We start from the raw sequence: 25,764 nt of genomic DNA on the forward strand, positions 1-25,764 counted from the left end.
TGCCCGTTCCTGTGCTGCAGTTAGGCTGTTCTAACACAGAGATTGTCGGGATGATAAATACAGCATGAACAGAAAGGGCTATGGATGTCTGACTGAGGGAATGAGTGGAGGTTTTTTGAGAATACTCCCTTTACAGTTTCCCTGTGTGTGGGTCAGCGCTGATTACCAGATCATTCCTGTGGCTTCAGTGTAGGCGCTGCTAAGTTCTGATGATGATGGGGGAAATTCAGTGTTGTGGATATGAACGACCCCACTTCAGGTAGCTATTTTCCATTATGCCTTGCTGCTGCAGGGGACGGGAGTTGTACAGCGAACTTCAGGAATGTCTCGTGACTGGGGAGAGGCAGGAGCTGGGGCATCACTGGTCCAGTTCCCAACGCAGGCAGGTAGGAAGGGGGAGGGGGGGCTAGGGGCTGGGGGCTGGGGGTGAAAATTGCTTAATTCCAAAGTTCAGTGAAAGCAGCAAACCAGCTCTTCAGGCTGAACCGTTCCAGTCTCTCAGCCTGTGCCTTTAAGCTCCGCCGCGAGCTCCCCCAGTGCCTCTCACCGCCCCCGCCGGCGCCCCGCGGGCTCGGCCGGGTGAGCTGCCGGGGAAGGCACCTGGCAGCAACGGGAAAAGCAAAGCCGGTGAGTCCCTGCTCCTTCTTAGGAGCCCTTTTTACTTCCTTCAGTGTGTCGGGCTTTCTTGGCTCGGATAGCAAGAGAAAAACCTGCATCTTTCCCGACAGCTGCACCCACCCCGGGATGCTCCTGGCCCCGCGGTCCCACACCCAACGCCATCCCCTCCTGCCTGCCTGGGGCTCGGGCAGCCCTCCTCCTCCTCCTCCTGCTCTTTTTTCACCTCCTCCTGCTTCTTCATCACCTCCTTCTGCTCTTCCTCCTTGTTTCTCCATCAGGGTCAGAAAGGTTTGCTGCCTGCATCTGCAGGTTTTCTGACAAGCTGGAGTTTGAAACTGCTTCTTCACGCTGGATTTTCCCCCATGCTTGAGGAAACCCCTCGTGCTTTGCTGGCTCTGAGGAAACGGCCTATTTCTGAGTTTATTGCCTGTGGGGAAAACAGCTCAACTCACCTTTTATTGAAAGCAATAGATGGAAAAAACTTTTATGCTTCCTTTTAGTCGCTGATAGCTAAGTAGTTTCCCTTATGTAGTGCTGGATTGCTTTTTGGCGCTATTTGATTCCATGTAACTCTGACATGATTCTGGCGAGATTGGGAGCACTTTGCAGGAACGGGTGGCTGGTACTGGAGGGCATTCGCTCTGAACCAAAGGAACTTACTGGCTACAGAAATGGGCTCCCCATCGAATGTCTGTAGAAGTTTGATCCTTCTGCCAATTGTGCCCTGCGCTTGTATTTCAGTAGCACATTTCGTCTTTTGCCTGTTAACCAGTGTGTGTTCAGCCACAACATGTGGGACCTAATGGATGAGCCTTGGTCAAAAGTGACTTCTAGACCCTCCTCTGAAAGTGCTGGTTAAGAAAAATATCTTTGTCTCTTAAACACTTTGGAAACCAAATGCAGAGGATGGCCTATATTATTTGAAAACTATAACAAATTAGGAAATATTCTAGAGAGAAAGCTCAGGGTACTTAATGGAAAATAAAAAGTGCAACTTTGACAATAATGCACACGCTGGAAACAAGCAATATTATCAATGTAGAAAATACAAGAGTGAAACAGCTGTAGCAGTGAGCAGCTTCGACATAGGCATGGGATGAACTCCTATAAACAACCTCTGTGGGCTTAAAATAGCACCATCATTTGAGCTTAAATGATTCTGTAGCTGGATGGTTCTTTGTTCCCATGGTTGAAGGGAAGGGCTTGAGAGTTGCTGCTTCTCACTCACTTGTGTTCCAGCCCTGCAGAGAGCTCCGGCACAGCCCCTTATCCTGCCTAAGGGAGTCCCTGTAAGCGAGGTGTCAAACAAGGCCACACCGCCCAGTGCAGGACCGAGCAGTCCCAGTGTGCCCGGGCATGGTCTCCTCGGGCAGCAGGGCTGCCCAAAGCTATGCATGCTTACACGGCTGCAGCGCCACAGTTTGCCCGTGGCACTGCCCCATACCATACATGTCGAGTTTCACCCTGTGGCCTCTCATTAACTCAGGTGCTGTGAGTTCACTGCTTGACTGACATCTTTCATCACTGGCTGGTTTCTCTGTGTGAATTCTTCCTTTGAGGGAGCATGCATTGCATATAACTGATTCAGGGCAGCTTGGGGGTTTTGTGTCCATGAACACTAATGCTTACCTAACAACTGTAGTAATGACTTAAGCCAGCTAAAAATGTAAGTCACACATTGCTTCTAATGTATATAAGCTGGTAAGAAAGAATAAAATATGATTATTTGCAAAATGAAGACACTTCTACTTTAGCCCCTGTTCCTTCAAGAACCTCTGGTCCCAGTATGTCCATCAGCTTCATTGGGACCAAGATTTCTCCCATACCCTCTGCAGTGGGCCAGCAAGTGTTCAAGGAAGGCAAGTGAATGTCAGTGAAAGAAATGCCATGAGTTAAGCATGTGAGTTTTTCTTGGCCATTCATGAGCTGAAAAGTATCAAATTATATAGTGCTCCTATTGTGGAAAGTAACCAGACAAACATGGACTGCCTGGCTTACTGAATACTCCCTATGTGTATTCAGTATTTACTATCTCTACTGAGTTTTCAAGCCAGCACAGTTAGGGAGGTAAGGGGGGCAAGGCTGCCTTTATTTTATTGTGTAATCCATGGCTACAAGTTTAAGAAGTAATTGCAGGTACAAATCTGCCCAGTATTTTGTTACTAGAGAGAGAGAGAGAGAGCTCAGGGCTGAGTGTCTCCAAGGTGGAAGTGATGTTAGAGTCTTTGTTACCTGTGATAACAGAAGCACTGGGGAGCTCAGCTTGTCTGTCATGCCTCAGCTGAGACTGCTGAGCTGGCAGGCAGGGAGAGGATCTTCTTACTTGTAAATTGAGAGACATTTGTAGACCAAGAGGGACAATAAACAAGGCCGGCACAGTGTCATTTGGCGTGTTGGGAGCAGGACTACAGCTGAACCAGATGCATCTCCATGATGAGTGCTGCAGATGAGCAGGGACTCGGGAGCCTCACTGGTCTGAGTGGCAGGGGCTTTCAGATTTGCTCATTTGCAGGCTGTGCATGGTCTGGGAGATTGAAGTGTCAGGGCTTTTCACTCACCTTAATAACAACAGGTGTCCTCAGCTCAATCTGCATTCTCTTAGGTGACAAGAGTTTCTTTCTGCTTAAAAGTAGGGTTTAGTCTTTTAAATGTAGCACAACTGCTTCTAAATGTTAACCTACGGAGAGACAGGGACATGGACATGTTCTATACATGCATTACAGAAGCTGGAGATGGGTTAAAAGTAAAAGGATTAGCAAAATACAGTGTTGGCTGGTCCAGGGGACCAGTGTCGTAGTAGATGAAGCTCATGTCATACAAAACAAAAGACCATGTAGCCAAACTTGTGTCTGCTGGTCATGGAAAGGTTTGGCCTTGATGCTGAGAGCTCTGTCTGTTCTATCTGTTCGACCAGTTGCTGCTATTCTCTGCATAGGCTTTTTTTACATGACATACAATCATCTCTTCAGAAGGTTTAAGGGGAAATATGTAGGCTCACCAGGAAGCAACAGTGCGGGATAGATTCCCACACTCCCTTCTCTGGAGCCCCACTCCAGAGAGTGAACCATACGGAGGAGCTGGCAAACAGTTCTTGGCCTCTCCAGGCTGACATGTCCTCACACTGCACCACCACCCAATAGATACCACTGGTTATAAATCCAGTCCCCTACAAAAGTATTCTACCCTTCTTAGTAGCTGTTGCTACAAGTTCTGAGCTTAATTTCAATACAACTAAATTCCTAACTGTAATGAAAAAAATCACTAGGCTTGACCCCATTTTGACAGAAATATTTGAGGTTGGCTGTTCCCACCACCTTGCTCTGCCAGCAGATCTGTTTGCACATCTCTTATCTTCTGTGATCATGTTTTTCATTTCACTTACAGCAAATGAGCATCTTCTCTCTCCTGCTCAGGCTCATGGTTTGGTGACATGACATAGATATATCACCAAAGGTTTGTTGTTTTGGTATATTGGAGTCTGCTTTCTGATTTTGGGCTACCTCCGTCTGGAGAAATACTCTGCTTCTGCTGTATTCCCCCTCTGAAGTGCTACAAGTCCTATCTTGGTGATAAAATCAATGGTCCCTCACTTGCCTTTGGCCACAGGTGCATTACTTGCTGAGGCTGCAGGCAGATCTGCTGCTGAGTTTGTAGTCTGCCTTGAGTAAGTGGCATGTTTTTCATACCTGTGCCATCATTTTGCAATGGCTCTGTCTGGGTGAGGATTTACAGATCACAATGAGATATTTTTACAACCTCTGTGTCTGAAGGCTCAGTGGACACTGTATTACTTTGCTAAGAACCACACTACTCCATTATGGGATGAAGCAAATATCCTATTTACACTTGGTTATTCAAAGGGTTGCTGCATATTGGCTGATCTTTATCATCACGGTGTGGGAGAATTTTATCATCACACACACACGTGTGAGATCACACACACATGAGATCACACACACTGGCTACTTGTCCGCTTTGATGAGAAGAGTGAGTGTTAGTGACAGTTTGGCTGATTGGGTAAAGGAATATTTTTACTGTATCACTTTATATTTACAATTTCCCTACTTGAATCATCTGAGAAATAAAATCCATCTCCCAAGGAAATCCTGTGGAATGACTCAAGGCTGCCCTAGAGCAATTTCAGACTTCTGTGAAGGAAACAAACCCTGGGCTGCCAAGCAGCAGCAGAGCAGGTGTGGTGGCCACCTCCCAGCACCTTGAACAATCCTCAGGGAAAAACAGAGATGGTGACAGTCTGCAGGACAGCTCTTGCTGAGAGGAGACCATGTCTTCTCTGCTAAAATATAACAGTGAAAAGACACCCTACTGGTGTGGGGACTCTCTCAGGTCAGAGTTCCCCACAGCCTGCTCTCAGGGACATTATATTTTATAACCACTTACAATTTATAAGCTCACAGAAAAATATAAATGTGCTTTTACTTCTCAATATTCCTGTTGGAAACTCATGACTGTTAATACTCTTGTAATTTCTGCCCCACTAACAAAATTTACTTTTTGCTCATCTGATTTTATGCCACAATGTTTTCCACTGTGTATAGCTTCTTGCCACAGATCTCCACTATGCATATTTAGATGAACCTTATTATCTTTCAGTAAAAAAAAATTTGCAATATCTATTTTGCTCTTGCAAAATGGGCTTTCCATTTACATATCCTTTCAATAGTTTTTTTAACTCACACCACTGACACCAAAAGAAAATAATCTTTCTATATTCTAAAAGGGAGAGCAAAGACAAATTTTGATTATTTTGGTAAGTAGAAAGGTTCCCTCTTTCTAAATGGTCTATTCTTTCCAGTTAAAATGCCTCTGCAATCACTAATACGCACTTCTTTGAGGGTTCCAAGTATCTTTTATTGTAGTATGACTTTTACATGCAACTAAGATTGTATTGTCAAAAAAACAATAAGCCAGAGCCAATTTTGTCTGCAATGTTTATTTTTTTGTCAGATGCATTTGTCTTACCTTTGAGGTCCATTGAAGTCCACTGTTGCACCAGTCAGCACATCTGAACTAGATTTCTGAGTGCCCACATTCAGCACACTGCAAGAGGGACAGTGACTCCAAAACCTACCAAAGGGGGAAGGAGAGATTCCTCATCTGTATGTATTCAGGCCACAGGGACCACTGGAAAAAAGGTTCCCTACTTGTCTCCCCTTACCCAGAGCTGAATTGTCAAACAGAGATATTGTTAGCAGAGCCCAGGGGCCACAGTGTCAATCTGTGCCAGGCTCAGTTACAGATGAAAAAGAATATTTGGATGTCTGCTAGAAAAAAAGAGGCATCTTGGACAGACTCTCCCTTCCTCTCTCCCTTCTCTCTGTCTGTTGCCTCACAAAGAAGTGACCTTCTAAAATCTCTTATCTGGAACCTTTGGTTTAAAGAGCCGCTGACGCCTCTTGGAAAACACTGAAAAGCTCTTCTGAAACAGGGAGCTGCTTCTCCCTGTGTCGCTTTCCTCCCCTCTTCTTTTCATTGCTGGGTGCATTTACATTAGAAAAGGTTGCTGCTCTGCAGCTTCTCTGAAGTCAGTCTGATTTACAGCAGTAGGAAATCACTGCTGTGGCAGCCCAGCCTCTCACAGTACCTGGGTGGGTAGGAAGTGACCAGGTGAGATGCCCCTCTGCAGGACAGACTTTGGAACTGAGGAAAGAAGAGCTGTGTGGGTTTTATACTCTTGACGCTGTCAATATCAATACAGAGTAAGTTTGAGAGGTGATTGTGCCTTGCCAAGGCTTTTCTGGTGTCTCCTGTAAATCTGAGTCTCCCAACAGTTAGAGGCTGAGTACAGTAATTTCACTACCATAAGGTGCACTGGACTATAAGGCGCACCTCCGGGAGTCGGCAAATTTCACAACTTTATGCATTATATAAAGCCCTCCAGACTATAAGGCGCACATTTTTTTTGCGGCGAGGATCTGCCCCCAGCTCCCCCCGTGCGGTTGCTGGCCGAGGCCCTGCCTCAACCCGGCAGCCATGGGTCCCCGGGCCCGCCTGTACCCAGCGGGGCCGGGGCATGTCTGCCGCCACTTGGCGCCGCCTCCCCAGGGTTGGGCTATGTCCACCGTCACGCCGTGCCACCTCCCCAGGGCCGGGTTATGCCTGCCGCTGCTCGGCCCCTCCTCCCCAAAGCTGGGCTATGCCCGCTGCCACTCCGTGCCGCCTCCCCAGGGCCAGGCTATGCCCGCCGTCGCTCTGTGCTGCCTCCCCAGTGCCAGGCTATGCCTGCCGCCGCTCCGTGCCGCCTCCCCATGGCCAGGCTATGCCCACCGCTGCTCAGCCCCGCCTCTCCGGGGGTGGGCTATGCCTGCCACCGCTTGTCCCCCCCTCCCCAGGGCCGGGGCATGCCTGCCGCCACTCAGCGTCGCCTCCCCGGAGCCAGGGCATGCCTGCCGGGGTGCCACGGGCCTCCAGGCCCCCCTGCACCCAGCAGCCACAGCCTCACAGCCCCGCCTCCACCCAACAGCTGCAGCCCCACGGCCCCGCCTCCACCTGGCAGCCGTGGCCCTGCAGGCTCCCCCCACGGCTCACGGCTCACACTTCCGGGTTGGCAAACTTCTGAACTTTTGCCCATATATAAGGCGCACCGGACTATACGGCGCACTTCTGGGTTCAGGCAAAAATTTTAGTCAAAAGGGTGCGCCTTATAGTTGTGAAATTACTGTACTTAAAAAACTGACTCTGAAGCTGAGGCGCTCTGGACCCTTGGCCAAGCAGGCTGGACTTGTGTGGATTTCCACTCTGACCACACAAATTGTCTGAAACAGCTTCACCCTGCCAGTTTGACCAGAAGGTTTGTGTACCTTCTTTCTGCCTATGAGGGAGAAATATTAATACAGTAATTTAATACATTTTAGGACCACAGGAAATCAGTATCCCTCCTTGTCTCATCAACCTTGTTGCAGATATTAACCTGTCTGAATGATGCAATAGCTATGGATATCACAGTCTCCTTTAATTCTTAGTGATACCCAGTTGTTGATGATGTGCAAATAAAGGCCAAATATAGTCTGGCTTGTATTAGCAAGACTGCAGAGGAAGAAAAAAACCCACAAAAACCAAAAAAAACCCAAGACAGATATTCTTTCTATTTTTGGTATTTTTGAATTCACACTTGGAGCACCATATCCCATCTGAGCATCTTCAATGCATGAAAAGTATTGACATACTGAAAGCAGTCTAACAAAGGCCAGGAAAAGGTGGAGGCAGGAAAGGGAACATGAAAGGGCTTTGCTTCTGGTGCAGGACCACTTGAGGTAAAATACTGGATGCATCAGTGCCAATGCCAGCCAGAAGGAAGGAGAATCTCCTTCCGTCAGAGTAGCACCAAAGCTGTAATCAGAGGACATATTAATTTCTCTGCATTACAGGCATTGGGAGCCCTCAGCTCAGTAGTGGGCTTTGCCACCCACTGTGATTTTATAATTCCTCCAGAATTTCTGCAAAAAATGCAGACTAGCATTGGGCTAAATGAAACCTCACCCTGAATCTGCCTCATAAACAACTACAGCGTGAAGTCTAGAAAGTTTTAATCCCTATAACATGCACCTTGGGGATATAAGTAGCCTAATGCCAAGACTTCCATAGCCAGGTCAGAATGGTCCAGCAGGAGCAGACAATGATTTCTGAAGTATTCAGCGCTAATTAGGCCTGGTCCATTCATGAGCCAGAGTCCCAGGCAGGTCTCTCTCCACAGCTCTCTTTTCAGACTGCAGTTTCATGTTTAAGGATGTGACTGCAGTATAGTTGTGTTTGCAGACCTATAAGATTACTCTGAGATAAATGCTGAATTTTACAGCTCAACTGTTCTACCTGTAATCAGCTCCATGACTCCTGAGCAGCACCAAAGCATCCCCTAGTGACACTTGCTGCGTTTAGGATCATTATGAGGGGAGACGTCTAAGGCAGAAGGAGCAAGCCAAGATGTCAAGCCCCTTGCTATATGGCCCGTGCTAAGAACTGAGATACCTGTTCACCCTGGCACAGTGGGCAGTAGGACCTGGAAACCCTGCTGCTAAGCAGACCTGGGTTACTGCCTGTTGAACAGCAGGTACAGGGTACTGCCAGGCAGGTTCTATGCTGCTGGGACAGCGGCTCAGGATTCATCCAGAGCCTGTGCAGAACATGGAGATGGAGGCATCAGGCTGGTTCACGCTCACACTGGCCATGGCCACTGTAAGCACGAACACTATGAGCACCACTAGTTAGTGGTGGCCTCCTAGGAACCAGAAAGGGAACCAGGCAGGGAGGAGCCACTATGGTTTATTAGTTCAGGTCCTACAACTTGAATCTCCTGACTGCAGCCTAAGGTACATTCAGGTGACACAGTGTATATCTACTTTCTCACTTCTTGTGGCAATGCGTTGTTTGGAGCTCCTGGGGTAACCTTAGCTGGCATGACAAATTTCATCCCAGTCTTATAATTTTCCTCCACTTCTTTTTAATTACAGAGTGCATCTGTAGAGCTGCTCAGGAAGCATGGACCAGATAAAGCCAGAGCAAGGCACCCAGAGAAGGAGACTGGGGGCCTGCTGCTGGAAGGTGACCGCTGCTGCTGCTGTGGTGGGCAGCACAACAGTCCTCTGCCTGGGGATCCTGCTGGGTGAGTCAGCAGCCACATACAAAGAGACGTGGTCTACACTGCTCATAGCAAAAATCCCCAAAATCCTCCTACCGAGGACAGAATGCAGATGCCTTTCTGCACTATTAACAAAAACTACAAGAGTTGTAGTTAGCTCATGTTCTCAATATGTGACTTTGGAGCATTTTATCTTCAGTGTCTCATGATACATATGCACTATTCCTTTCCTGCTTGACCAATCTCATGTCCTTCTATGACAAGATGACCTGCCTAGCGGATGAGGGAAAGGGTCTGAATCTGGTCTACCTCAACTTCAGTAAAGCCTTTGACACCATTTCCCACAAACATTTTCTTAGAGAAACTGGCTGCTTATGGCTTGGATGGGTGGGCTCTTCAATGGGTAAAAACTAGCTCAGATAACCAGGCCCAGAGAGTGGTGGTGGATGGAGTCACATCCAGCTGGAGACTGGTGACCAGTGGTGTTCCTCAGGGCCACTTTGGGGCCAGCCCTGTTTAATATCTTTATCAATGGTCTGGATGAGGGGATTGAGGGCACCCTCAGTCAGTTCAGTCAACTCAAGCTGGGTGGGATGTTGATCTGCTGAAGCAATAGTGTGGCCATCAGGACCAGGCCAGTGACTGTCCCCCTGTGCTGGGCACTGGTGAGGCCACACCTCAAATCCAGGGTTCGATTTTAGGCTACTCATGACAAGAATGACATTGAGGAGCTGGAGCATGTCCAGAGAAGAGAACAGAGCTGGGGAGGGGCTGGAGCACCAGGAGCAACTGAGGGAGCTGGGGAGCTCAGCCTGGAGAAAACGAGGCTCAGGGGGGCCCTTCTGGCTCTTCACAACTCAGGATTGACAGGAGGGGACAGCTGAGGGGGTTGGGCTCTGCTCCCAGGGAACAGGGACAGGAAAGAGGAAAAGGCCTCAAGGTGGCCCAGGGGAGTTTAAGATTGGATATTCAGAAAATTTTTTCACTGAAAGGGTTGCCTAGCCCTGGCACAGGTTGCCCAGAGCAGTAGTGGAATCCCCATCCCTGCAGTGATTTAAGAAATGTAGACATGGCGTTAGGGGACATGGGTTAGTGGTGGCCTTGGCAGTGCTGGTAGAATGATTGGACTCAATGATCTCAGAGGTCTTTTCCAACCTAAACAATCCCACGATTCTATGATGCTGTCCTGTAATCTCTGTCTGTGACTTTAAATTTCTTGTCACTCTATCTTGCTGCCTCTGTTATTTCCTATCTCGATCACTTGCAGCCACTGAGCCCTGCCTGTTTTACTGTCCCACTTCAGAGCATGACCAACATCTCATTCCCTCTTCCATCTCCCTCCTGCTGCTTCTGCTGCCCCATGGCCAGATGCCACCTCAGGCCAGCACCCCAGTGAGGACCTCAGTGTAACATGACTGACAGATCCCACCTTTACAGTCACAGTTTCTGAGCTGGCTTCAGGACCCAGAAGAACTTTCCAGAGGCTGTTCCTGCAAGGATAGGGCAATCTCAGGTTTCTAGGCTGTACCCATCTGTTCATGAATTTCTGTCTCAGGCTTGACAAAAATCCACTGTTTTCAAGTTCAAACAAGTTCGGTGCAAAATGTTCTTACTGCACATGTGCTGGTACCCCAGTCCAGTTATGGGGCACCCCTGAGGTAGCTGGAATGGTCAGGGACAGTCAAGTTGCTAAAAACAGGGGGTTTGAAGGACATGATGATATGCACGTTGCAAAGCCGTGAGGACAGACTGCCTCTTACAGACATCTTTCCTTTCTGGCAGCCTGCCATTCCATGGGAGAGGCCAGCTTTGAGCACACAGTGGAGCTGCAAGGAATCACATTCAACAGCAGCTTACAAATGAAGAACTCTGACTACTATAGGGTGCTGACACCTGCTCTTGAGAGGCTGGTGAGTTGACCTGGGCCTTCTGGAAAAACACTTGTGAAATACTGTGGTGGTAGCACCAGCAGAATCTGTATGCCAAGGGCAGGAGGAGAACTAGGACTTCTTAAACATCAGCAGGGTACACTATGGGGCTGAACTGCACTTAGAGAGGCCCTGTCAAGGCCCTGAGAGACATTCATGGAGTGGGAAATGTGTGTTCAGGCCTATTCCTTGCAAACGAGATAAGGCATAAAAAAAGGACATACTACCTCATGCCCTAAAAGCCAGAGTGGGAAAAGGTTACATATGAGCTGGATATTGGTGTTTCTGCTTAAAGAGACAAGAGACCATGCATCAACAGCTCCACATTCCAGCAAAATCCCAGGCATCATCTATTCCCACCTCCTTAGGATCCAGTAAGTGTGTGACCATCACTCTTTGTTTTGCAGTTTCTGTCCAGTCTCCAAGACTCCCAGCTGAACTGGAGCTGCACTGGTTGCACCATCCTGGGCTACAGGTGAGTGTAGGCAGCCCTGCTGCTCATGTTTCAGGGCATTCTGACAAACATCAGCAAGAAGGTGAACTCACTCCTGGACTCCTATTCAAAGCTAGTACAAAGAGAAACTGGTTTTTGGTCAAGGACTTTCATCTGGGATTGCAACAATGTTCTAGATCCTTCCATTTGGAAATGCAGTCAGAAAGACAGAGGAAAACAATTTTGTTCAACCACAGCTTTGGGCCAAAGGGAAAAAAAAATTCAAATGACCACTTCAACCCAGAGCACATCTCCAGTGCAACCTTAAATTATTAAGAATCAAAATATTAAGAATAATATTTGTTTCCTCTGAGTTCCCTGCAGACAGCTAGCACAGGAACCTGTCCCTTGTACTGATCATGAAGCCAAGGTCCTCCTTAATTCTCTGTCTCCCAGTAGGAACGGAAACTCCAGTGTGATTGTCCATTTCCGCCTCCTCTTCACCCCCCAGGATTCCCAGCCCCTGAGCTCTACCTTGGAGGAGGAAGCTTTCAGGCATGGGCTGGCAGCTGCACTGCACAAGCAGGGTTTCTCCCTGGCTCCCTATGGGACCATCTCCTCAGCTTCTCTCACAGGTATGGCCCTGCTGCTTCTGCCCTGTGCTGGGGCCACTGTCACCCAAGATCACAGAGCTAAGCCACTACTGGTCTCAGCCAAACTGCTGCAGGGCTTTAGCCCTGGATGTCTAGTGAAGGCTTCATGCCCAGCAGCAGTGTTAGAAATGGGGGTGCTGCCAGGCATCCAGCAAACTGGTAAAATGATCTGCCTGGCTTCCAGCTGCTACAGCTTCACCAGACAACAGCAGAAACCAGCCTAGATCTTGGCTGCTGCATCTCAAGGGGCCCACAGCAACAACAGAAGCTAAAGCATAAATTGTAACTGCTTTGGCTTTTCTTGCAGCACCTGGAATCAATCTGAGGGACAGCAAATGATGCTCCAGGAGGTTAACAGCTGGGTTGTCTGTACCTACCTGTGCACAGCAGCCCTTATGCAGACCTCAGAATTGTAGCAATAACTACAGCTCAGGTTGCTATTTCTCGTAGTGAATTACTCTCTGAAACCACCTGACAAGAAATTCTCCTTTCCTTCTGTGACTGTGGAGTTGCATGTGACCATAGGATTCCAATTAAAAAAAAAAAAAAAAAAAAACATGAGCCTGGGATTCAAGAAGGTGTGGGCTCCTCTGCAGCTCCCTCTGCCACAATGGGCAGGATCCCTGGATCTTTGGGAGCCTTGTGCAGCCCAGATGGAAGGTGCTGAGAGTCCCCTTGGCTTTAGGCAAACAGCTTAGCATAGCTTCAGCCCCAGTCTACTCCTAAGGCAGCTCACTGCCACAGCTTTTGGAAATTTCTCTCTGCATGTGGAGTCATCCCAAAGCCTGCAGGCCAGCAGGGAGCTGCTCCTCCCCTGCCCCGTGGCAGAGCAGGGGTCCCCAGCAGGGACCTGGGCCTTGCCTCACACTGGCCACAGGTAGGCAAAGAGATGTCCAGGCAGGAGAGGAAGATGCAGCAAAGCCTGCGGCAGCCCCAAGCCAGGAACACAGCTCCAGGACCTAAGGCTGGGCTGCCCTGCCCTTGTTGATCCTGATTCCTTCCTCTTTGTCCCAGGTCCCAAGAAGGTTTCTCCCCACAGACCTGGACTGAAATCAGGTAAGAGCCAGGCAGCAGGAAGAACCGCTTGCAGCCTCCTCCTCCTCTTCCTCACCAGCAGCCTGGATATAGATACAACAGGTGCTTGGGCCCCATCTTGTTCATAGCCTGATAGTCCAGGGCAAGCTCAAAACAAGCTGCAGCTCTGTTCCCAGTGCCATCATGCAAGAACTCTGGGGCAGCCAGGGAGCAGAGGGACAAGGATACAGTGGTGGTTGCCCCTGGGGAAGCCAGGGGAGAGTTGCTATGTGGACTGCAGAAGACATGAGTGATTCAAGCCTCGCTGCTCCCAGGGAGCTGCCTTAAGATAGACAGTCACCTGCTCCAACATCCAGTATGTGGAAAGAAAGCCCTGAATGTGACAACCAAACGGGCTGTGCTGATGCCTCTGTTGGATGGGGCTGTGCTGAATCTCCCACAGCAGGTCTCCTGGACATAGGGGCCAGCCATAACCCACTGCTGGCAGACCTTGATAGGTGGGACACCTTTGGCTCTCAGGCAATGAAGAGAGCCAAGGATATGACATGATTTTTCAAGCCAATAGTAAATGGCTATTGGGAAATTGTGCCCTGGAAACACCTTGGTCCCATCAACTGTAATGGATTATGTCAAGGTCCACCTTCTTGGTGGGCTGGCACAATGGACAAGAGCTACATGCCCATGAGCTGCTAGAAGCTGATCACGAGGCAGTAGCTGAGCTTGTCAAACTAGTCAGGGATGCTGCTCTACAGTTTCTCGCTCTAGAAGAGTTTCAGGGAGGATGCTGTGGTGGCCCAATGCTTTGCAGTGCTCTTCCCAAGCCTGCAGGTTAAAGGCTGTTCTGTGACATCCCAAGTGCCATCCTGCTGCTTGAGCATATGCCAGCAGCGCACACAGCTGAAGCAGCTTTTCCACTTGCCCCCAAGAGCGTGTTGCTAGGGTGCAGTGGCAGGATCCTGATGCACTGGCTTTCTCCTCCCTTTCAGACTGTGGCAGTCGCCCTGCCATGCAGACTGCCAGCAGGATAGTTGGAGGATCAGAGGCATCCAGAGGGGAGTTCCCGTGGCAAGTAAGCCTGCGAGAGAACAATGAGCATTTTTGTGGTGCTGCAATCCTCACTGAGAAGTGGCTGGTGTCTGCTGCTCACTGCTTTACTGAGTAAGTCACGGCACCTTCCACCCTCCATCCCTGTTCCAAATGCTGTCATATCTGCTGAAGCTCCCACTTCACCACTCAGGCCCATCACGGGGAGAATGAGGAATTTCCATCACTCCTGGAGTGGATGGCAGGATGGGCAGGAGGCAGCTTGGGTTTGCAGGACAGTGTTGTGCCTGCAGGCTCACATAGCCCCCCACTGTCTCTCCTCTAGGTTTCAGGACCCAGCCATGTGGGCAGCTTACACAGGGACCACCTCCCTCAGAGGCTCTGACAGCACTGCAGTGAAAATGGACATTTCACAGATCATCCCACACCCCTCTTACAATGCTGACACAGCTGACTATGATGTGGCCGTGCTGGAGCTGAAGAGACCTCTAACCTTCACTAAGTACATCCAGCCCGTGTGCCTGCCAGATGCTGGCCATCACTTCCCCACCAGCAAGAAGTGCCTTATCTCTGGCTGGGGCTACCTCAAGGAGGATTTCTGTAAGCAAAGCATGGCAGGCAGCAGAGGAGACATGGTGGGGTGTGAGCAGGGCAGAAGGCATTGGGGAAGGGAACTTGGACCTTGCTCTGGCCAGCTGGAGTGGGCAGTACCCTGAGCTGCTGATCCTGTGCAGGAGTCCCTGCACTGAGCTCACAATCATGTCTTTCTCATTCAGTGGTGAAACCTGAGTTCCTGCAGAAAGCAACAGTGGAGCTCCTAGACCAGAATCTATGTTCCAGTCTCTACAGCCATGTCCTCACAGATAGGATGATGTGTGCTGGCTACCTGGAGGGGAAAGTCGACTCTTGCCAGGTAAGCTTTGTCCAGAGAAGATGGTACACCTGCCTGCTTAAGGCTTTTCCCTCCCAATACGCACCAAGTGACAATTCAAGAAGCAGAACTAACACTATGATCACTGTTTCCCATTGAGGTTTGAGGCCCTGCCTTGGACTCCAGCATAGATCAGTGATTGCAGAAGACACAAATGAGGATATGTTCTCTACTGCTTAGAGCAGAGCACTGCTGTCCGAGGGGCTCTTTCAGCTAATTAACTACTTCTCTCTTCTTCCTCAGCTGTCATCAGGGCTGCCCCTACCAATATTCCACACAGGTCTTCAGATCAAAATCCAGATGGGCAAAGGGCAGCAGTGGAAACTAAAACATACACAACATTTTTTGGTGAACAACAGAGTGTTTTTTTTAGTTAGCTTTTATCCATCCTGGAACTGCAAGTGGTCAGCTGGAGACAGGCCTGCTTTTCACAGTATGAAGAGAGGAGAACTGTGATTTCCAGGTCTGTCTCTGTAGTTTGGTAGGACCGTTCAAACCAACAGAAACCAGCTAAACAAATCTGTACTTTTCTGGTGGTAGCATTTCATATTTCTGCACCAAATACAGCACAAACACCAGAGAAGGGGCCAAGAATTCAAGATTCAAGGTTGAGTGATGACCACGACCCATCTGGATATTCATTACTAATCTAGAGCAATCTTATCCCTAGAAGGCATTACCAGTTTCACAGACCACATGTCCATCACAGAGCTCCACAATAACCAAGAACTCACCAGGGAACCATAGACCAAATCAAGAAAACCTGATGCAAACATTAATGTGGTCTCCCTGGGTTGTGTATCAGGCAGTGAACACCCATTATCTGGCTGTGTACAGACTGCTAGGATTAATTTTTATGAGCTTTAACAATTTGTTAAAGCAGTAGAAATGCTCAGAAATGCTAAATCCTAGATTTTACAGATGATGTCCTTTGTTCTACTGGCATATAAAAGGCACAAGGCTTCTGTGTAATAGTAGGATGGTGTGCCCACATGGAGGAGCACCCAAAGGCCAGCACAGAGATGCTCCACTCATCACTAGGTTGGAGCAAATATGAAGTGAGTTAGAATACACTAACTAGGAACAGAGAGACCCCAGCTGGCTGAGGGATGCTGAGGGTGGCCAGGGCAAGCTCAGTGCATCCCCAGGGAGAGCTCACCATGTGGCTTCTCTTGCAGGGTGACTCTGGTGGCCCCCTGGTTTGCCAAGAACCATCTGGCCAGTTTTTCCTGGCAGGAATTGTGAGTTGGGGTATTGGATGTGCTGAAGCCAGGCGGCCTGGGGTTTACACACGTGTTACCAAACTCAGAGACTGGATCTTGGATGCTATTTCTGCCTTCCCTACCTCCATAGCCCATACTGTTCCTCCAGTACACTTTAGTACTAACAGTAACATGATCAACACTGAAGAGGTCAACACCACCACCGGAGCAGCCCCTACCACCTCACCAGCCCCAGCTGCCAGCAGGCCAGTGACTGCAGCAAGACCACGAGGTATGAGCACCCACAGCAGGTGCACCTTGGCAGGCAGAGTGGCAGGTACAAGTCCAAACATCAGGTTTGTTCCTCTGCTGACCTAAGCTGACCTTTTGTAAGGTGAGCCACACAACTTCACCTAAGTGCTAAGGCACAAGTGACATTACATGGCTGTCCTGGCTCATTACAGAGCAGCCTGGCAAAGTCACTCAGTACCTCTGCAGTTCCATGCGCTTCTTTGCTTTTGTGACCGTCTGTGTACAGTAATTTCATGACTGTAAGGCGCACCCTTTTGACTAAAATTTTTCCCCAAACCTGGAAGTGCACCTTGTAGTCCGGTGCGCCTTATCTGATTGACAAAGTTCAGAAATTTGCCTACCCGGAAGTGAGAGCTGCAAGCCACCGGGGGAGCTGGCAGGGCCATGGCTGCCAGGTGGAGGTGGGGCGGAGCAGCGGCGGGCACGCCCCAGCCCCGTGGAGGCAGGACAGCCCCTCCAGAGGCACGCCCCGGCCCCGTGGAGGCGAGTCGGCCCCTCTACGGGCAACCCCGGCCCCTGGAGGCAGGATGGCCCCTCCAGAGGCACGCCCCAGCCCCATGGAGGCGAGTCGGCCCCTCTACGGGCACCCCCCAGCCCCATGGAGGCGGGTTGGCCCCTCTACGGGCACGCCCCGGCCCCGTGGAAGGGGCACGGAGGGGCGGCGGCCATAGCCCGGCCCCGGAGAGGCAGCACGGAGCAGCGGCAGGCATGCCCCAGCCCCGCCAGGTACAGGCGGGCCTGGGAGCCCGTGGCACCGCCCCTGCCGGATACAGGTGGGCCCGGGGCCCAATGGCTGCCAGGTTGAGGCGGGGCCCTGGCCAGCAAACACACGGGGGGAGCTGGGGACGGAGCCTCGCTGCAAAAAAAAAGTGCGCCTTATAGTCTGGTGTGCCTTATCTGATCTGCAAAGTTGTGAATTTTGCCAACTCTCCAGGGGTGCACCTTATAGTCCGGTGCGCCTTATGGTCGTGAAATTACTGTAATCTTGCTGTGTAACTGGTCTGGTATGGCAGGTCCAGAACAGGTCACTAAGGCACATCAGCATCTGACAGTCTTTAACCTGTTGATCACTTTTGCTTGCCACCTAAGGAGCTCCCAGCAGTTCAAAACTGATGGCTGCCCCTTCTCAGCAGCCATGCATCTTTCCCTGAAGGGAAGGAGGGCAGGTGTCTGCAGGATCACCTCTCCATTCCAAGGAGCCCTCCCAGCAACTTTGCAAGGAGATGCAGATGGAAGGGGTAATTTTCTAAATCTAGAATAAACTTTTTATCTGGAATGGCAAGGCTAAGAGGCATGGAGCTACTGATTACTCTGCCTTCAAGAAAGGCCCAGGATTCACAACTTGCCAAGAGCAAAATGCAGAACAGCAGTTTGTGTGAGAGTCCAGCTGTACATGGCCACCATCAGCCACTGCCACTCTCAGCCAACAGGGCTTGGGTAGATGTCTTACAACTCAGCCCTAACCTGTTCCTGCTAAGGCTTACTGGTTAGAGAGAGAAAAGTCTCCTGTCTTCTACCTGGAATACTCACAAGTCATGCTTTGGCTTTTGTTCAGAGTGTGGAGGACGACCCGGGTTCTCTAAACCCAGCAAAATTGTGGGAGGAACAGATGCTTCCAGAGGAGAGATCCCTTGGCAAGTCAGTCTGAAAGAAGACTCAAGACATTTCTGTGGAGCCACCATCATTGGGGACCGCTGGCTGCTGTCAGCAGCTCACTGCTTCAATGAGTAAGAGCCCATCCCTGCCCCTGCTCTAGCTCACCTGCCCACTGGCACAGCCAAATCCACAGTGTGGCACTGAAGTCAAGACATGGAAATCAAGAACACATGTTGGACATTAATTTTTGCTATAACTAGACATTCATAGTAGTAAGGAATGTGTGAGGAGGCTGGAATGAGGCAGAGAAAGGTTAAAGCAGCCTGAGCAGGGAGCAAGGACAGCACATGTGAGAGGAGAGGAAGAAGGTGCCACAAGAGCTTCTTTAACAAACTGAACCTTAAAAATTTGTCTGTTGTATATGAAATAGAGGTCTGCTGGTAAAGGGAAAGTGGTCAGTTCAATCCTGCATAGTTCTGTTAAACAGCAAGCCCAGATTTTTAAGTAGCCTAGATAAAGAAATGAGTAGCAAAAAGATAATGCTTGCTAAGAATAAATTCCTGAAGGCAGAAAAGGTGGGTTACTAACTCTGAAGGATTTTAAGACAACCTCATGCATTAAACAGCTGGGCAATAAAGGAGCAAGTGAAATGCAAAGTAGGCAAGTGTGAAATGAGGCACACAGCAAAACCAGCAGTGTCTGCCTGTGAATGAGACCAGCTGTTGTAATTTAAAACAAGAGGTCAGAAACATGTGGATATTGCTCTGAGAGCAGCAGTCCTGTGGCAGGGGCAGTTAACAAGCACAGGAATGCAGTATAAAACAAGGGAGATGAGCAGGATGTTACTGGTACTACACAGCACGTCGACTGCTCCAACATCACAGGGAGGGCAAGAATAACACTGTGTGAATGTGTACACAAGGCTCAGGGATGAGCTGGGTGTGGAGCAGCATCATAACAAACACAACGAAATAAATCAGACTAGACCTGGGAAAAGAAATAACTAATGGGAAGGCAGTGTTTGATGGGACCGTATAATAATGAAGAGTACAGTGTTTAGGGAATGCCTTTTGACTGTCTTTTTAAGACACCAAATAATCACCAAGAGCAGGTGGAAAACAATCAAAAGGAAGCAGCCTTAAAAATAAAGTCATTAAAATGAGTGTTAAAAATTCACCTGGAGTTAAAAAAAAATAAAACACAACTTTAGAAAAATCCAAATAATACCCAAAAATCCAGCAAGACCTACTGAACACAGAGACACTACTTGTGTGACAGAACACTCCTGAAATCACAAATTTCTGGACATGAAGAGAGGATTATTATTACATGTTTATTTGTTCTTTGTAATATCCAAAAGATGCCACTGCTGGAAACAGTTCTTTGGGCCTGACTTAGCAGGGCTGCTCTGCTGCATGCTGATCATGTAAAGTTGTAATTTTAGTGTCAGAATTCATGACAGGCATAAGTGTGTGAGTATGCACATTTAGGTTTATGTATTTGCAGGACAGTGCCAGAAGAGATCGAAGCCTATGTGGGAACAACATCACTAAATGGAACAGACGAGAATGCAGTTAAAGTCAATGTAACAAGAGTGATCTCACATCCCCTCTTCAATCCCATGATTCTGGACTTTGATGTGGCTGTACTTGAACTGGCAAGACCTCTTATCTTCAACAAATACATACAGCCTGTGTGCCTCCCACCTGCCCTGCAGAAGTTTCCTGTTGGCAAGAAATGCCTCATTTCTGGATGGGGTGACCTCCAGGAAGGGAATGGTAAGCAGTAATACATTACCTGCTGATTTGCCTTGGAGCAGTGATACCCTGAGCAGCAAAGCCCATGCCACTGTCACCCACAATCCTGGGAATGTATAGCACAGGGATCAGTAACAAGAACAGCCAGGAACTGACAGAAACATAAACAAGAATAAAGGCACACAGAAAACTACCTTAAACCACAGTTACCTAGGAGTCACCATCAAAAAAAAATGGAGAGAGCAGCTTGGTGGGAGGCAGGAAAAATCTGCTGGACTGCCCTCAGTAGCTCTACCATGCTAAGCAAGTGTCAGGCACTTGCCTCAGAGCCTGCTGCAGCTCTGGCAGCCACAACAGCCCCTCTCAGTCACAGAGATGATCCAAGCAATGAGCAGAAGCAAAGATCCAGCTATAGGGAGCAGGCCTGAGAGTGGCACATCCTACCAAAGAAGTCCAGCTGACAAGAAGCCCAAAACTCTTCAGGAGCATGGGACACAAACTGTGTGCAGAATCCTTAGCACAGACAAAACTGTACCCTTGGGTGAGCCACAAGCAGAGAAAACAGATTATACAGGACTTGATTCCCATGTGAGATTAGAGCCTGTTTTCCCAAAATATGTGTTGAGTCAGTCTAAAAGCCATTAGTTCCTTCCCTCTGCTGCAGTCACTAATTCTGTGGTTTTCATGCAGACACCAAGCCTGAGATCCTGCAGAAAGCATTTGTGGGCATCATAGAACAGAACACCTGCAATTTCCTCTATAACTTCTCCCTCACTGATCGAATGATCTGTGCTGGCTTCATGGAAGGGATGGTAGACTCATGTCAGGTAAAAGTGTGGGATTTCTCTACTCTGCAGATTGTTCTAGAAAGCTGGGATAACTCTGCCTTTAGCAGATCCTTGTGAAATATTTACTGAGCTGCTGTAATCCAGCTGTGTAATTCACATGTACTTGAGCACAAAAAGCCCCTTAGAAAAGTAAACAAAGCTCTACGAAGTTAAGAATTACTTAAACCAACATCCCACCACTCTGTCTGGCCAGACAAATCCTGGATGAAACAGGTCTCCTCCTGTGGCAGTGAGTCAGTGGCAGTTGGTGGCAGCTGTGGAACTATGCTAACAGGAGCCAGGTTGAGCCACTGACCCTAGCTTCAACTTCTGTACACTCATGCCCTGCATACACACTACATGACCGCAGACAGACTGCAAGGCTGGAGAAAGAAAAGTTGGGGGGAGTTAAGTCCTTCTGGTGTGTCTGAGGGGCAGACCTGATTGGACTGAGCAGCCATTGCCTTGCTTCTTCTGCAGGGAGATTCAGGGGGACCCTTGGCCTGTGAGGTTACCCCGGGAGTGTTTTACCTTGCTGGCATCGTGAGCTGGGGATTTGGTTGTGCCCAGGCTATGAGACCAGGCGTATACTCCAGAATTACCAAATTCACAAACTGGATCCTGGACACCATCTCCCAGTTGCTCAGTGGTGGCACAAGCATCCCTTCCAGTTCAGCCATCCCTAGAACATCTATCTCAGCCATTTTTACCCAGCCCAGCACAATGGCTGCAAGCCCAACCAGCAGAACCACCCTGGGGACAAAGATTAGCACAACCATGACTGAAACCTCCACAGCTCTGAGAACAACTGAGACTGCCAAGCCTACCCAAACCCCAGGTAAAACTGATAACTGATGCATTGACATGTTGGCAGGAGGCCTCCAGCATAGAGGGTACTGAGCAGGCTATGGGTTATTGCCTTCCAGTGGTGCCTTGTACCAGCCTCACTTTCAAGTGCTCCAGCAAGATGTGTATTGGAAAAGAAAATCCCGAATGTGATGGTGTTGTGGACTGCAGTAATGGCTTCGACGAGCGCAACTGTGGTAAGTTCTCCTCTGTAGCCCGTGGCTGCTGTCAGCTGTGCTCCACATGACCCGGACTTCACAGTGGCACCCACCATATTCTCACTGGCTGTCATGGGCACAGACACTGGGGGCCTAGGCCAGCTCTGACAGAGCCTAAAACAAGATAAAGCTGTATATCCAGCTCGGTATCCAACACAAACAGAACAGACAATTGGGGATACAAGTACAATAAAGTCACCCCAGGACAGAGCTGGATCCTAATTTACTGCTAGAAAGTGTGGCCTCTTGTACTCTGTTACATTAGACATTGTGGTAGCACAAAGTGGCAAGACAGCTCTGCACAACATGGCAGCTCAGAAAGTGTCTTGTCATCCCTGGGACTGCACTTTGGACTGCACATTCCTTGCCATTTGATAGATACCTCATCCAAATAGCTGTTTCTGATATACCACATCCCTGGAAGGCGTGATTTGTAATAACAAGTCTGCAAAATATACTCTGTCTGTCAAGCCTTGCCTCAGCTGGGTGAACTGAATTCATCACATCCTACTGCCCTGTACATGCTCCCCCTCACGGCTGTCCCACAGCACAGGTTATGGAAGGCAGGCAGTTATTCCTTTAATTTATGGTTACTTAAAACCATGGTGCTTCTTCCTCTGTTCCAGACTGTGGCTCAACAACTGCTCTGGCCTTTAGCAAGATTGTGGGTGGCAGCAGTGCAGCTCGAGGAGAATGGCCCTGGCAAGTCAGTCTCTGGCTTCGACAGAAGGAGCACAAGTGTGGGGCTGTCCTCATTGCTGACCAGTGGCTGCTCTCTGCAGCTCACTGCTTTGACATGTAAGTCTAAGATGAGCTAGTTAAGTCAGCTGGCTCTTGCCTCAGTCCCATTAGCCAACCTGCCCTTCCCCTCCCTTGTGGTCCAGCACCCTGGCTGGGATGCTGTGCCCCACAGGAAAAATGCACCCCCTATCAGAGAAATGCCCCTATAGGTAAGTGTTAAGAGAAATGGGTGGAACAAAGTCTGAGTACACCCACTGTTGTGGAGACAGGGGTCCTGACCTCCCAAGGTGTGGCCAGCCTCACAAGTGGAGGGATGACCCTCCTTGTGAGGCTGTGCTCCTAACAGCCAGGTTTGCTGTCTTTCTGCAGTTACAGTGACCCCAAAATGTGGGTGGCCTTTCTAGGAACACCCTTCCTGAGTGGCATCGATGGCAAAATGGAGAAAATATTCCGTATCTACAAACATCCTTTTTACAACGTCTACAGCCTAGACTATGATGTGGCACTACTGGAACTAAGCACACCTGTCACGTTCAGCAGCACCATCAGACCTATATGTCTCCCTGACAATTCTCACATCTTCCATGAAGGGGCCAGATGCTTCATCACAGGCTGGGGCTCCACAAAGGAAGGAGGTACTGGCTGAGAGGGCCCTCCCACATCCAACACGGCAAGCCCAAACACCTGTAGTTCCCACACCACTACCCCAAGCGCTCCCATGCAGGCCACATGCTGCAGAGGCTACCAAGCTGGGCAAGGCCCGGTGTCACCCTATATCCTCCCCAGCTACCACACACACTACTCCTCTATTTTATCACACCTCTGTCCTCTTGGAGCCTTCCCAAGCTTTCTACATGCCAGCCATTGTGCTCTCCACCCCCAGAGCAGCTGCTTCAGCTGTGCTCCTGCAGTACAAGGACCACCTCAATAACATTTGTGTCTGGTCAGCCAAGCTGCCTGACAAAGTACACACCCAAGGGACCTTCCTATGTTTGCTCTGCTGAACCAGGTGTCACTCACTTTCCCAGAGCAGGTCTCTCCCTCTGGCAAGCAAGGCTGCAGAAACCCCACTTCTTCACATGCTGCTGTTTCTCATGTGCTCTTCACCCAGCTAACAGCAATACTTGTCTCCTCAGGTCTCATGTCAAAGCATCTGCAAAAAGCAGCAGTGAACATCATTGGAGACCAGGCCTGCAAAAAGTTCTACCCTGTCCAGATCAGCAGCAGGATGCTGTGTGCTGGTTTCCAACAGGGCACCGTCGACAGCTGTTCAGTGAGTGCAAGAGCAGTAAATGCTATGACTGGGACAGAGAAAGCTCACACCAAATCCCTAGACTATACTCTCTCAGGAGTGCCCTGCCTCCCCTAGTTCAGCTATCTGTCCATCTATCAACTGGCTGCTGCTTTTATCCATGTCCATCCTGTACACACCTCATGCTGCTTTGTTCCACCAACCTGTGACAGGTCAGGGAAACACATAGAGAGGTAATACTAAGCCTAGGAGACCACATGGAGCCTGTTTCATGATTCTACTATACCTCCAAACTCACTCTTCTATATTCCAGAACCGCAGCCTCATATTGTTCATGAACGTACATCACTGAGCAGTCGTCCAGCTTGGAATGGGGCTCCTGGGGAAGTGGGGAACAGGACAGCAAATCCTCATGCCCCAGAGAGAACATTTCACAGCTGGGGGAGCTGCACTGCCTGTGGCTTGATACTGGATCCTTTTCCTCTCTCTGCAGGGTGATGCAGGTGGGCCCCTGGCATGTAAAGAACCTTCAGGGAAGTGGTTTCTAGCAGGAATCACAAGCTGGGGCTATGGCTGTGCCCGGCCATACTTCCCTGGTGTCTACACCAAAGTCACAGCTGTCCAGGGTTGGATTATGCAGAACCTCAAGCTCTGAAACTGCATTTCACCACTCAGGGAAGGCGATGAATGAGAGGAATAACTGCCAGAGGATGCACTAAACCATCAGCTACTGTACATTTTCCTGATGTTGCAAAGTGGTGAAGATGGCCTTGCAGGTATTAAGCAAATGCCAGTGTTGTGTGGCCTGCTGGTTGTTACATCAAGGCATTTGATAACTCCTTTGCATAGAGAGGTACAAATTCTAGACCCTTTCTATAAATAAATGAAACCTGTCCCATCTTAAGACCTGGCCAAACATACTGTGCATTAAAACATGACCCTTCTAGTTGGATGGGTGCTGGAAAAATCTGCCAAAGATTCGTGGAGTTTGCCTGACCTCTGCCTATGAACTGTCATCCCAAAGCCAAGCCAACAACTTGTGACCTTTGCCCCACCCCAAAGTTACGCCCTTGCAGAAGCTTCAGACCTCACTGACTTGATGGAGCTGTTGTGCTGTGCAGCAGCTTTTGGGAAGGGTCTGATGCTGCTCCCAATTAGTGCGTGGTACTAGAAAGCTCAGTGATGACCTTTTGGCTCACCATTTTATCCCAAGAGAATGCAGGACTAGAACACTTGGGAGTGCACAGGCCCTCACCTGTGCTAGAGTATTAGGAGGGACACATAGGCAACTTTGTTCACAAGCAAAGAACTGCGGTAGAGCTCATGTGCCGAGTCTCGGGCAGAGCAGACTTAGACACACCCCCATCGATTCAGCCACCAAAACTGAACGGCTCCTACCCCAAACCCCTTCCTCATTTTTGGTGCTTTAAGCTCTGCATCTGGGCATAGCAAGAGGTTTCTTCCATCCCAATCCAGCTGGCAGCAAGAGCTTCAACTTTCCGAGACAGACCACAAGCTAGGCGGGAGACTTGGCTACCAGGCATGGCTCAGCTCCAGATGGGTCCACATCCAGAGCCGGAACACCTGTGGGATGCTCCCATGAACAAAATGTGACTGCTGCACAGCCAGTACCACAAAATTCACACAGCCATAAAGAAAAGTAAAAAGCTCCCTAAGCAAACATGTCTGAAAGCACTTTATTTTCAAGTAGTCATTCTCACAGTCTGGAAAGGATACTCCAGTTTCAGTAAATGTGCTGATACCCAAGTATCTCC

The 25,764-nt window shown here is 49.2% G+C and overlaps 1 protein-coding gene across 3 annotated transcripts; it reads left to right on the top strand.

The window, feature by feature from the left end:
- Positions 1–252: 252 nt before the first annotated feature.
- On the top strand, positions 253–24,893 carry TMPRSS9 (transmembrane serine protease 9). Of its 3 annotated transcripts, none has more exons than XM_033082393.2 (19): positions 253–386; positions 9,087–9,238; positions 10,997–11,124; positions 11,550–11,617; positions 12,032–12,210; positions 13,243–13,284; positions 14,250–14,421; positions 14,633–14,907; positions 15,084–15,220; positions 16,417–16,732; positions 18,308–18,479; positions 19,855–20,126; positions 20,796–20,932; positions 21,413–21,770; positions 21,859–21,975; positions 22,623–22,794; positions 23,107–23,372; positions 23,874–24,010; positions 24,483–24,893. In XM_033082393.2, exons 2-19 carry the CDS (start codon positions 9,115–9,117, stop codon positions 24,642–24,644), a joined length of 3,234 nt encoding a protein of 1,077 aa, XP_032938284.1. In that variant the 5' UTR covers positions 253–386; positions 9,087–9,114; the 3' UTR covers positions 24,645–24,893. The 3 variants fall into 3 exon arrangements, with proteins under 3 accessions (XP_032938284.1, XP_032938283.1, XP_032938285.1); XM_033082392.2 differs by lacking the exon at positions 253–386 and adding an exon at positions 528–627; XM_033082394.2 differs by lacking the exon at positions 253–386 and adding an exon at positions 528–627 and having other exon boundaries at positions 12,035–12,210.
- Positions 24,894–25,764: the final 871 nt, after the last annotated feature.

This window comes from Catharus ustulatus, chromosome 29 (genome assembly GCF_009819885.2).
Source record: "Catharus ustulatus isolate bCatUst1 chromosome 29, bCatUst1.pri.v2, whole genome shotgun sequence".
Lineage (NCBI taxonomy): Eukaryota > Metazoa > Chordata > Aves > Passeriformes > Turdidae > Catharus > Catharus ustulatus.

Bases quoted from the DNA above. Each gene is read 5' to 3' on its own strand.
- TMPRSS9 (XM_033082393.2), top strand. From the start codon at position 9,115: ATGGACCAGATAAAGCCAGAGCAAGGCACCCAGAGAAGGAGACTGGGG. The intron at 12,211-13,242 runs GTATGGCCCTGC...TCTTTGTCCCAG, and splicing joins CTCCTCAGCTTCTCTCACAG to GTCCCAAGAAGGTTTCTCCC. The intron at 14,422-14,632 runs GTAAGTCACGGC...TCTCTCCTCTAG, and splicing joins GCTGCTCACTGCTTTACTGA to GTTTCAGGACCCAGCCATGT.